Source organism: Anarhichas minor, unplaced genomic scaffold, assembly GCF_050575085.1.
Source record: "Anarhichas minor isolate MPS153535 unplaced genomic scaffold, ASM5057508v1 ptg000007l, whole genome shotgun sequence".
Classification (NCBI taxonomy): Eukaryota; Metazoa; Chordata; class Actinopteri; order Perciformes; family Anarhichadidae; genus Anarhichas; species Anarhichas minor.
Window position 1 is genome coordinate 13,765,541 of NW_027466453.1, and position 12,115 is coordinate 13,777,655.

At 46.2% G+C, this 12,115-nt stretch overlaps 1 protein-coding gene across 5 annotated transcripts in view; it reads left to right on the top strand.

Moving 5' to 3' along the window:
- LOC142944824 (heat shock protein 75 kDa, mitochondrial-like) overlaps positions 1-12,115 on the top strand; it is a 38,750-nt gene that overhangs the window by 23,575 nt on the left and 3,060 nt on the right. For 3 of the 5 annotated variants that reach the window (XM_076085965.1, XM_076085968.1, XM_076085966.1), the window contains exons 19-31: positions 34-122; positions 1,103-1,183; positions 1,342-1,398; positions 1,504-1,581; positions 1,727-1,794; positions 1,929-2,091; positions 2,558-2,704; positions 2,815-2,928; positions 3,032-3,197; positions 4,100-4,267; positions 4,508-4,669; positions 4,969-5,250; positions 5,359-8,935. In XM_076085965.1, the coding sequence (XP_075942080.1) occupies positions 34-122; positions 1,103-1,183; positions 1,342-1,398; positions 1,504-1,581; positions 1,727-1,794; positions 1,929-2,091; positions 2,558-2,704; positions 2,815-2,928; positions 3,032-3,197; positions 4,100-4,267; positions 4,508-4,669; positions 4,969-5,250; positions 5,359-7,872 (4,089 nt within the window). In that variant the 3' untranslated portion in view covers positions 7,873-8,935. Of the gene's footprint in view, positions 1-33; positions 123-1,102; positions 1,184-1,341; positions 1,399-1,503; positions 1,582-1,726; positions 1,795-1,928; positions 2,092-2,557; positions 2,705-2,814; positions 2,929-3,031; positions 3,198-4,099; positions 4,268-4,507; positions 4,670-4,968; positions 5,251-5,358; positions 8,936-9,442; positions 9,648-9,737; positions 9,918-10,015; positions 10,099-10,188; positions 10,330-11,378; positions 11,451-11,557; positions 11,719-11,817; positions 11,928-12,002; positions 12,077-12,115 lie in introns of those variants that run through there. The other 2 variants (XM_076085970.1, XM_076085969.1) reach the window with 2 other exon arrangements.

Below are 12,115 nucleotides of genomic sequence, written 5' to 3' on the forward strand. Positions count from 1 at the left end.
GGATTGTTAATGTTCTCTCTCATGTTTCCGCAGTATGAGTTCTCACCCCAGACGCTGTGTTGTTATGGCAAACAGTTGTGCACCATTTCCAGGGACGGCACCTACTTCAGCTACCAGAACAGGTAAAATTTGACTCTTCTGAGGAGTTATGAAGAGAAAGGTGTGCAGCTTGATCCTCAAAGATTAAACGCATCCAAACATACCGCCTCACATAAAGCCATACAAGTCAACAACGTTATCCACATTACCGTTCCTTTATAGGGGTGTCGCAGGCACCACTGAGAGTTGTATATTGTGGCCAAGCAGAATGTGCATTATCTGGCCCTGTGTTGTCCTCGTATATCTGCTGTGCCCAAGAACCAGCCCCAAAGCTCCCCCTGCTGTGCAGAATCTGCTTCTGCACCTCAAATCATTCCAATGCAACGCCATTCAATTATTGCAGATACTCGCTATGAAATGAGAAGTGAGGTTTAGGACAAAACGTCAGTGTTTATGAGAATGGAATGGATTCCTTACATTATTCTAATCTTCATCTAAATTCCTCAAGCATTAGGACTAAAATCCCCTTGACGTAAATAACATTACGTCCGGTAACTGAACACTTACTGACAACACCTTCACATTTTATTTTTTGTTGTCCCTCATCTTGTCTCCCCCAGCATGACCATATCATTCCTTCATCTGCTCATAATGCATGTTGCTTATGTTATAAAGTATTGCAGTGAAACAGTATTTCTGTTATGTTTTCATATTCCAGTTAAATGCTGTCGTGTAGACATACAGTAGTTTCCCGCACATTCATTTGTTGTTGACAATCATTACCATTATTAACATTTGAGCATGTTTCCCACATTTCTGTTTGAATGAATGAGAGTGGCTGGATCATGACCATTTCAAGTGTCACTAACATGTACCTCTGCATGTGTGCGCGCGTGTGTGTGTGTGTGTGTGTCCCTCCGTCTGCACGTTGCCCGTGCTCCGTCTTCGGTTGTTGCCGCGTGCGCCGTTTACTCTGCATTCTGCCACCTGTACGCCGGTTTGCCTGTGCTGCTACTGTGTGTCCTGGCTGCAGTTCACCCAAATATGGCCTTATTGCCGACAGGTATCACTTCTGTGAGAAGTGCTTCAACGAGATCCAGGGCAACAGTGTGACCCTGGGGGACGACCCGGCACAGCCACAGACGTAAGTTACCAGGCCCTGGTGGCTGACCACCAGCTGATGATCACCTCGCGAGATTATCAGGCTGTTTTTTCTCTCGATTTATTTGTGTGGAAAGGAGTTTCAATCACAGGAGCAAGCGTGAACTTGGTTGTCTCTTTATCTCTTTTTTGTTTGTGCAGCATGATATCAAAAGAGCAGTTTGAAAAGAAGAAAAATGACATGTTGGACCCTGAACCGTGAGTAGTAGTCGTGGTAGAGTTCAGTTTGACTCTCGTTGATGTTATGGCAGTAATTATTCTTTCGGCAAAGGAAAGCACAAAGTAAATATTTGTCCTTGCCAGGTTTGTTGAATGTAAAGACTGCGGGCGAAAGATGCATCAGATCTGCGTGCTGCACTACGATGTTATTTGGCCGACAGGGTAAGTCTCGCTATGGCTATCCAGCTATTTAAGCATACAGTCCATGTTTGACTTCAACAGAATTCTTACTTCTTACTCGGTATTCACTTATGCCAGCGTAACTGTGTGTTGACTCTAAACGGCAGTGTAATCTTTCTTCTTCCAGCTTTATCTGTGACAACTGTCTGAAGAAGTCTGGCAAAACAAGAAAGGAGAACCGGTTTTCAGCCAGAAGTAAGTTGCGTTTAATGGTAAAAGAACCGTAACATATTATTTGATTTTAATTATCCTTTATTTGATCACGCTAAAGTCTCAACGTTTACACCTCGGATTGATATTAATTGCATTTTGTTCTTGTGTTTGCGCTGGCCTTTGTAAAGGGTTGCAGTCCACCCGGTTGGGGACGTACATCGAGGACAGAGTGAACAAGTACTTGAAAAGGCAGAACCATCCTGAGGCCGGCGAGGTGTTTGTGCGAGTGGTGGCCAGCTCTGACAAAAATGTGGAGATTAAGCCTGGCATGAAGTCTAAGTAAGGTTCTCACCTGCAGATTACGTGGGCCTCTTGTGATTTGCAAAACATTGATTTAATGTTTTTTTTAGATGTAACATTTGTTTTGGGGCATTTTAGCCTTTATTTGATAAAGACTGTGTAGGGGAGAGAGGAGGGATGACGTGCAACAAAAACACCAGGACACCTCCACACATCGCCACTTTTAATTCATAGATTTGATTGTGTAAATAAAGACATCCTCCGTATAGATCTCTATTGTGGTGACCTGTCGCTGGAATAATATAAATGCACTACAAAAGTACTTTGTCTTTGTTCTCAAAAGCAATTGCTAGCACATCAGTTTTCCTTTAAAAACGTATAAATCTAAATCTCCAAGTAAGCAAACGTGCATGAAAACCTGACCATGGATATGATCCCGCTGTAAAATATGCAGATTTTTCAAAAAAAACAAAACCCTGTAACTTGTGCTTCTCTGTTCCCATAGGTTTGTGGACACAGGCGAGATGGTGGAGACCTTCCCTTATAGAACCAAAGCACTTTTTGCATTTGAGGAAATAGACGGGGTGGACGTTTGTTTCTTTGGGATGCATGTCCAGGAGTACGGCTCAGAGTGCCCCTTTCCAAATACCAGGTAGAACTACAGGAAAAAAAGAAAGAATCGCGCATGCATGTTTTCCTCAGTTTATTTTGGTACTTTGTGTGTGTTGCTCTTTGATTCAATTCTCCATGTTTTCTTTGCAGACGGGTTTACATATCATACCTCGACAGTATTCACTTCTTCAGGCCCCGTGCGCTAAGGACTGCAGTTTACCATGAGATCCTGATCGGCTACCTGGAGTATGTGAAGAAACTGGGGTAGGTTGAGAGTAACTGTACACAGTGTAGTGTTGCACACAATTTCAAGCTAATGCTGCAAGTATCATTCCTGCAAGTGGCTGAACGCTCTTGTTGCCCTCAGGTATGTGATGGGTCACATCTGGGCCTGCCCACCCAGTGAAGGAGATGACTACATTTTTCACTGCCACCCTGCTGACCAGAAGATCCCCAAACCCAAGAGGCTCCAGGAGTGGTACCGAAAGATGCTGGACAAGGCGTTCGCTGAGAGGATCCTGCATGACTACAAGGTCAGAAAATGATCACATCGACTACAGTGGGATGTCGGATGCCTTACCATATTACTGTATAGATTAGATTTATTTTAAATTGCACGCTGATTCTCATATTATTTTGGTTTAGTATGCATACAGTGTTCTCTTGATCCTTTCTGTTTACTGTTGGTGGGTAGGCGATGATTTAGTTTTACTGTCGCTTCATATCATCGTATTAACCGGATTCTTTCATAAAGAGATGGCGGTTCACTGTTGCACATGTCTGAATGATGAGCAGCCGTGGGAAGTAAATGGAATACATGGAGCGGTGCTTCGTAATTATGATTCAAAAAAGGGTAACTGTATTCTGTAACAGCTACAGAAAGAAAAGACGTAATCAGATTTCCGAAAAGCAGAACAGGAAAACATTTTGCTTTGAAGTGGTCTAATCTAATGATTTTCATCTTTCAACTAACACACAAAAAAGCCTAATGGGATTAGATTAGAGTTAAACTTTACTTGACATATCGACATAGACTGTTTTTAAGTATTCCAATAGTATTGTCTATAAGGCCCTTTTCAAAATCATATTATTAATATGCTTTGAACCATCCTTTCAGTCTCTGCCAAGGAGACAAGTGTGTATCAGCATGTCGCTGTGTCCGGTCCAAACGTGTGCAGTAAAGGAGGGCTCCCCCTTGTGTTTGCTATAGTTTATTGTAAAAAGTAGGAGAACAGAAACTACAACCCTAAAACAATCTATGGCTTAGGCTAATCTTTACTGTATGCTTTAGGACTGACATGTTTATTTTACCTTTCGAATTGGTCGTAAAAGGCTGCTGAAAGTTTTAAATTGTACTTTATGAAACTTCCAGACATTTCCTTTAAGAGTTGTGTTACTATCTTGCCTGATGGAAGTCTTGTGCGTTTGGGTTCAGGACATTTTCAAACAGGCAACCGAAGACCGGCTGACCAGTGCCAATGAGCTGCCGTACTTTGAGGGCGACTTTTGGCCCAATGTGCTGGAGGAGAGCATCAAGGAGCTGCAGCAGGAGGAGGAAGAGAGGAAGAAGGAGGAGAACACGGCCTCCTGTGAGGCACCAGAGGTGAGTTGGATGGACAGGCGGCTTGAGCATGTTGAAATGGGTTTTTATGAAAGGGTCGCTCCGTTTTATGCAAAAATCAACAGCCTGGTGCTTGGGCTTCTGTTTCAACCCAGATTTTATCATCCTCAAGTGCTCATTATATAAAAGCTTTCAGCAGTCATTCAGGCATTGTGTAACCACTCTGCTTAATTGCGTAACCTCATCTTGTCTCTCTGAACCTTCGTGTCCATCTATTTCAAGGGGGCCCAAGCTGACAGCAAAAATGCCAAAAAGAAGAATAACAAGAAAACCAACAAAAACAAAAGCAGCGTCAGCCGAGCCAATAAGAAAAAGCCTGGGATGCCGAATGTAGCCAATGACCTGTCCCAGAAGCTCTACGCCACCATGGAGAAACATAAGGAGGTGAGAAACCCGAACAACTGAATCAATCCACTTTCATGCAACATTGCAGGACTTGATACTTTTAAGCCAAGCTGGTAGGTTTAATAGGTGACCAAATAGTTGCACAGAACAGGTTCTTTCTCGTTAATGCACATCTTAGAGGTACATCTAGGCACCAAAGTACCCCAGCACACAACAGAACCCATTGGCTTTAGAGCAGTGCAGATACTTAAATCCCATGTAGGAGAGACCACCTACATGGGATGGACTGAGATTTTGTCCTTACAACTAACACATTTCTCCTCCTTTTCTACTACCAGGTGTTTTTTGTAATCCACCTCCATGCCGGGCCAGTCATTAACACCCTGCCACCCATTATGGACCCCGACCCCCTGTTGACCTGTGACCTGATGGATGGTCGGGATGCCTTTCTGACTTTGGCCAGGGACAAGCACTGGGAGTTCAGCTCACTGAGAAGATGCAAATGGAGCACGATGTGCATGTTGGTGGAGCTGCACAACCAAGGCCAGGACCGCTTTGTGTACACCTGCAATGAGTGCAAGCACCACGTAGAGACTCGCTGGCACTGCACCGTCTGTGAGGTAGGAATAAGGACACTACCTATATCTTTTGAAATTTGTCTGTATTAGTTCTGAATTAAATGTTAATCTTAACATAACCTTAACGTGGTCTTCCTCAACTTTCATCAGGACTATGACCTATGCATTAACTGCTACAACGCTAAGGGCCACGAGCACCAGATGGTTAAGTGGGGCCTTGGTCTAGACGATGACAGCAACGGTGCGGGTGGAGAGGCCTCCAAGAGCCCTCAGGAGAGCCGCCGTCTCAGCATCCAGCGCTGCATCCAGTCCCTGGTCCATGCCTGCCAGTGCCGCAATGCCAACTGCTCTCTTCCTTCATGCCAGAAGATGAAGAGGGTGGTTCAACACACCAAAGGCTGCAAGCGCAAGACCAATGGTGGCTGCCCTGTGTGCAAGCAACTCATCGCTTTGTGTTGTTATCACGCGAAGCACTGTCAGGAGAACAAGTGTCCTGTTCCCTTCTGCCTCAACATCAAGCACAAACTCCGTCAACAGCAGCTGCAGCACAGGCTCCAGCAGGCTCAAATGATGCGCCGGAGGATGGCCACCATGGCTGGAAGGGGTATGCCCATGCCATCTCCACCTACCTCAGCTGGCCCCGACACCCCCAACTCTGTGCAGCAGCCTAATACACCGCAGACACCCCAGCCCATGCCCAACCAGCCCCAACAACAGCAGCCACCAAACCCTGCCAATATGGCCCAAGGCTTCCCCAACAATGGCCGCAGCAGCCAGCCCCCAACACCGGTGCCGCAGGGCAAACCAGGGCCTCAGTCATCCCCTCTTCATCAGCAACAGTCACCTCTGCCTAACATGCCCCATCAACAGCATCCTCAGCAGCATCCTCAACAACAGCAGCATCCTCAACAACAGCAGCATCCTCAACAACAGCAACAGCAACAGCAGCAACAGCAACAACAGCAGCAACAGCAACAACAGCAGCAACAGCAACAACAACAACAGCAGCAGCAGCAGCAGCAACAACAACAACAACAACAGCAACAACAGCAGCAGCCCCTGCTGGCAGCCCTTAAGGTGGCCAGACAGATCGAGATGGTCGCCAAGGCGAAACAACAGCAACAACAACAGCAGCAACAACAGAATTATACCATGAATGGGATGCCCATGAACCACCCTCGAATGATGGGGCCCATGCAGGGTCAGATGCAGATGATGCAGGGGCCACGGGGCCCCCAGGTGATGCAGGCTATGCAGCAGGGTCAATGGGGTCCAGGGATGCAGAATCCCCAGGGCCATCAGCCACAGGTCCCTCCTCAACAGGGCCCTATGGGCCCTCAGCAGGCTCAGGGAGCACCCATACCCCAGCAGAACCAGCTCATGCAGAGGCCCATGATGCCCCAGCAACAAGGTCTCCAAATGACTGGGGTCATGCCTCCACAGGGGCCCTCACAGCAAGGCATGACACCACAGCAGCAAAACATGCCACGAGGGATTCCTGGTAACATTGCGCCGAGTGCCCTGCAGGAATTACTGCGCACTCTCAAATCTCCCAGCTCCCCACAGCAGCAACAGCAGGTCCTCAACATCCTCAAGTCCAATCCCCACCTCATGGCCGCTTTCATTAAACAGAGGACAGCCAAGTACCAGGCCACCCAGCCGCAGCAACAGCAGCAGGTGCAGCAGCAGAGCGCACAGGCCATGCTGGGGTCTCAGGCAGGAATGCAGGCCATGGCAGCCATGGCAAACCAAGTGCAGAGGCCAGTGATGGCACCTCAGCAGCAGCAGCAGCAGCAGCAGCAGCAGCAGCAGCAGCAGCAGCAGCAGCAGCAGCAGCAGCAGCAGCAGCCTCCTCAGCAGGCAGGGCCCCAGGGCATGGCAACCATGGGCCCCCAAGGCCAGATGATGAATGCTGCTCAAAACGGCAATCCCCAACTGTACCGCAGACAGCAGCTGCTCAGGATGCAGCAGATGCAGCAGCAGCAACAGCAGCAGCAGCAGCAGCAACAGGGAGGCATGCCTCAGGGCCACGGTCAGTTCCCCCAACAGCAGACAGGGCCAGCAAGCTACTCCCAGCTCCGTATGCAGCAGCAAATGGCTATGCAAGGTGGTGGGGGGCCCATGGGACAGCTCCCTCCCACATCTCAAATGGGTCAACCTGGCATGGGCATGGATGTGCCCCAGAACCTTATCCAGCAGCGCATGCTTCAGCAACAGCAGCAGCAGATGTTAAAGCAGCAGATGGGCTCTCCAGCACAGGCTAACTCGATGAGTCCACAGCCTCACATGCTCCAAAGCCAAGCCCAGGGAGGAGCTCACTTACCTGGCAAGACAATGGCAAACACCCTGGGAAACCAAGTACGCTCCCCAGCCCCAGTGCAATCGCCCCGTCCGCCTTCACAGCAGCCCCCGCATTCCAGTCCCTCCCCGAGGATACAGCTCCAGCCCTCACCTCAACACGGTGCCCTCCACTCCAGCTCTCCCCACCCCAGCCTTGGAGGCCCAATGTCGGGCTCCATGGAGCAGGGACACATGGGAACACCGGAGCAGAGTGCCATGCTCCCGCAACTCAACACACCAAACAGAGGGGGGTTGAGTAATGACATGGGTATGGTGGGTGACACGACGGGAGACACGCTGGAGAAATTTGTTGAAGGATTGTAGCATTTTGGGACAGAAGAAAGGCCTTGTTCTGTTTTCAGCTGAGAATTTTTTTGTACTTGCTGGTGTAAAAAGCGAAAAGAAATACAAACAAATGAGTCATACGAGGCCTACAGACTGTGAACTTTCCTTAAACCAAGGGACTGCTTTTTCTTCCAACACAGTGAGAGTGATTTAATACTTGCTGTTAAAAAGAAGACAACAAAGACACACAGAATATATTTTTTGGTTCAGACCAGCCATGCAAGAATTTGCCCTGGTCTTGGTGTTTTAATTTGTTTTTCATTTGTTATGCTCTGGTATTGACTTTTTTTAACAAAACTTCTCAAAACAAAAAATATTTCATTTTATTATTCAATTATTTTTTTGTACCTTTGCAGATTAATATGGTATTTGTGTTGAGAAGACTGTAAAATTATTTTGTCTGGGAATTGTTTTTGCCAGGTTTCACCTCTTGCTCAGTTTCTCTGTTCCTGGATAATTTATTCTAATATGCCATTTTTCAAAAGGACTGCCTTTGGGAAAGCCTTAATTTCTTTCCTGTTTGCAGAGTCTATGGGAGATAAATGTATTTGTATAGATCTAGGAACTATTGCACACATCCAAACACAGAAGGCAGGTGTAAGAGAAACCTGTCTTGAAGCTTGTTAATGTTCACAGGTGCCGGAATGTTCTTTTTAGGCCTGGGCCCAGTATTTGTCTTGCTTCGTCTTTCCCTCGGTCAAAAGAAATTTTCATCAAGTCCTGAACCTCTTTTGCCTGTGGTGGGAAATTAACTTGTTTGACTGCTGATTTGTGTTCAGAGAGGGTTTTGTGCATCATTTTCTCTATTGCATTAAACTTGAATTGATGAACTATTCTCTAATGTAAATCATGCAGCTAGACAGTACTGTAAATATGCAGAAAATAAGAATGAAATCACTGTACAAACTGGTTCAAATGGCTCATTTCGTACTTATATACCATATTGTTAAATAAACCTGTGTGCCACAGACTCTGCTTTTTATGTTTCTGTTTGGAAAGAACTGTTCTGGTAAGAGTTTTAATTATAAATGAATCTGCAGATTACTGTCTCAATTATTTGATTCAATCAGTCATTCAGTGTATACAATACTAGAAAAAGTAAAAATCACAATTTCCTAGAGTTCAAAGTGATGATTTTGAAGGAAATGCTCCAACTTCCACATTTGAGAAGCTGGAACCATCGAACGAACGTTTAACATTTTTTGTTTGGCAAAATTACTCCCAGCAATTAATCATATCAAAATACATATATAGTCCTAATGTATTGGGATATTTTCATATTTTTATTTGTTTATCCTAATTAACACTGTTTGACCTTGACGGGCAAATTGAGAACTGAAATGACAACCTCAAAAAATGGAGGGTACAAAATAAGACGATATAAATACTTACAGTATTACTACGGGTTTTTCCACACATATCGACGAACCTAAACAGTGCACTTAAAATACTTTTATACATGAGATCATTTAGAAATCAGTCATTTCCGCTTTTCATCAGGCAGTGTAATGGACGCCCCCACTGGCGTCATCACAAGGCGCAAGTCACGGGTCCTAACTGTAGAGCGCTCGTCCCGGCGTGTGTTCCACGGTCAATCGAGCTGTCTCCTCTTATCGTCCCCCCCTCTGTCATCATGTCTCGCTGCCTCGCGCTAGCTCGGTTCGCCTTGGGTTCCTCTCAGAGGGTCAACTCACGACTAACGGTTTGTGCACGAGGGCTGAGCAGCGGAATTACCTCGCGCTCCCTCATTGGAGGTAAGCTGTGTTTGTTAGCTTAGCCGGCTAGCTGGAAACATGTCAATGCCGCAGCTTTCAGCCCAAGCAGTTGACTCCTGGTGTCCTCAGACCTGCAGGTTGGACAGCAGCAGCGGAGGTGGAGCAGTCGGCCCGGAGTGTGGAGCTCCCAGCGGTCCTGCCTCGGCCAACAGTCTTACTACAGCACCCAGGAGGCCGAGAAAGAGCCAGAGAAAGAGCCCGAAGAGGAGCCTCTGCACACCATCATCAGTGATACGGAGTCTGTTCAAGGTGCTGCAGACACACTTCTGCTTTGATGTCAGGGTGAAGCTGATCATTTGTTAGATTTAAGATGATCTGAATCTTGCTATTTCCCCTGAACCCTGCAGGTAGCCTGTCCAAACATGAATTTAAGGCTGAGACGAAAAAGCTTTTGGACATTGTTGCCAGGTCCTTGTACTCGGAGAAAGAGGTGTGTGTGTGTGTGTGTGTGTGTGTGTGTGTGTGAGAGAGAGAGACACACACACATCTATAACTTTTCTCCTCTTCCACGTCCCACCAGGTGTTCATCAGGGAGTTGATCTCCAATGGCAGTGACGCTCTGGAAAAACTGCGCCATAAACTGATGACAGCAGGCGGAGAAACTGCTCAGATGGAGATCCACCTTCAGACCGATGGTGCCAAGGGAACCTTCACCATTCAGGTATATATATTATATACTGTGTGTGTATATATATATACATATAGCCAAGACTGAGTCACATGTGCAGTCTGCATGAAATATATTTGATTGGTGTTATCCTTTTATCCTTTTTCAGTTAAACAAGCAGCATTATAGACACTGCATGGACACAATATGAAAATGTCACCGTTTTTTTCAACACCATGAAATACACACTTTTACATTCATTCAATATATAACGCAGCATAAAAATGCTGCATTGACCCAAAAGAAAGAAAAACAAACGACAACTTAAAATAAGAATGCTCCTCTTATTTTAATAAATGTTATTCTCTACAAAATGTTGTGTATATATTGTAATTGGATGCAAAATAGAGCGGTGGAAGTATTTAAAAGTAAAGCAAAAATTCAGAAACTGCTTAGTGGGTTCTGCTTTTGTTTCCATTGTTCTCTGCCTGATTTTGGGATGAGTTTCTGGAGCTAACAGCAGTAATCATCATTTTACTATTTCCTCTGTATCAACCAACTACTACTATTCTAAAGAAGAATGGAGCTAACAAATATGTCTAGGCCTTCACTAGTCTGGCAGAAATTGGGATACAAGATTGTAGAATAAAATAATCACAATGTGTTATATCGCACCCTTTCACGCTCATTCAACTATAAGCGGTCATTGCAAAGCACCCCATGAATGTTACAGCATAGAAATGAAGCTGCTGATTATTGGTTCTTTATGTTGAATCACAAACAAAGGAAGAAAATGAGTTTAACTGACAAAGAACACTAATATGTCACATAAAGGTCATAGTGTGGTACATCTTAAAACAAAAACTCAGAGTACGTGCACTCCTTCTCCAGCGGCGCCCCTCTCTTGACTTGACTTACTCAAAGTTATGGTAGTTCGTCCTCAGTGTGCTGATCTGTCAGTTAATGAAGGATTCTGATAAAAAGGGCTTCTGGTGAACTCTGGCTCCTTGTGTGATGTTGATATAGACGCCACCTGGTGGATGAATATTGTACAACACGCTATAGTGACTTCAATGAGTGACGAGTCTCTGTCCTCCAAACAGGACACAGGAGTGGGGATGAACCAGGAGGAGCTGGTAGCCAACCTGGGGACCATCGCGCGCTCCGGATCCAAGGTGATCTTTCAAAGACTCGTGTGTTTATATATCTATGAATGTCGCACCTGACTTGTATCTATAATGTATCCTCCTCATTCGGTTCCTCTCTTCGTCACACACCGCAGGCCTTTTTGGACGCCCTGCAGAACCAGGCGGAGGCCAGCAGCACCATCATCGGTCAGTTCGGGGTGGGGTTCTACTCTGCCTTCATGGTGGCCGACCGCGTTGAAGTCTACTCTCGGTCCGCCGAGCCTGACGCACCGGGATACAAGTGGTCCTCAGACGGGTGAGAAGGAGGGAGGGATGATCGACGTTTCAGAACAAAGAGTTCTGCGTAGTGACTACAACCAAGTGTGATAATCGCACATTCTTCTGTCTCCGTCAGCTCTGGGGTTTTTGAGATCGCCGAAGCCAGCGGCGTTCAACGGGGAACAAAGATCGTGCTGCACTTCAAAGACGACTGCAAGGAGTTTTCCTCTGAGGACAGAGTGAAAGGTATGACTGCCGGGAGCGATAAAACGCGTTAGTGTCGCATCACTCCCGTGTGCTCACGAGCTGTGTCTCTTTCAGAGGTTGTAACGAAGTACAGCAACTTCGTCGGCTTCCCCATCTTCCTGAACGGACGGAGGCTCAACACTCTGCAGGTGAGCCTCTCTAATAGAGACAATACTGACTTACCTTTC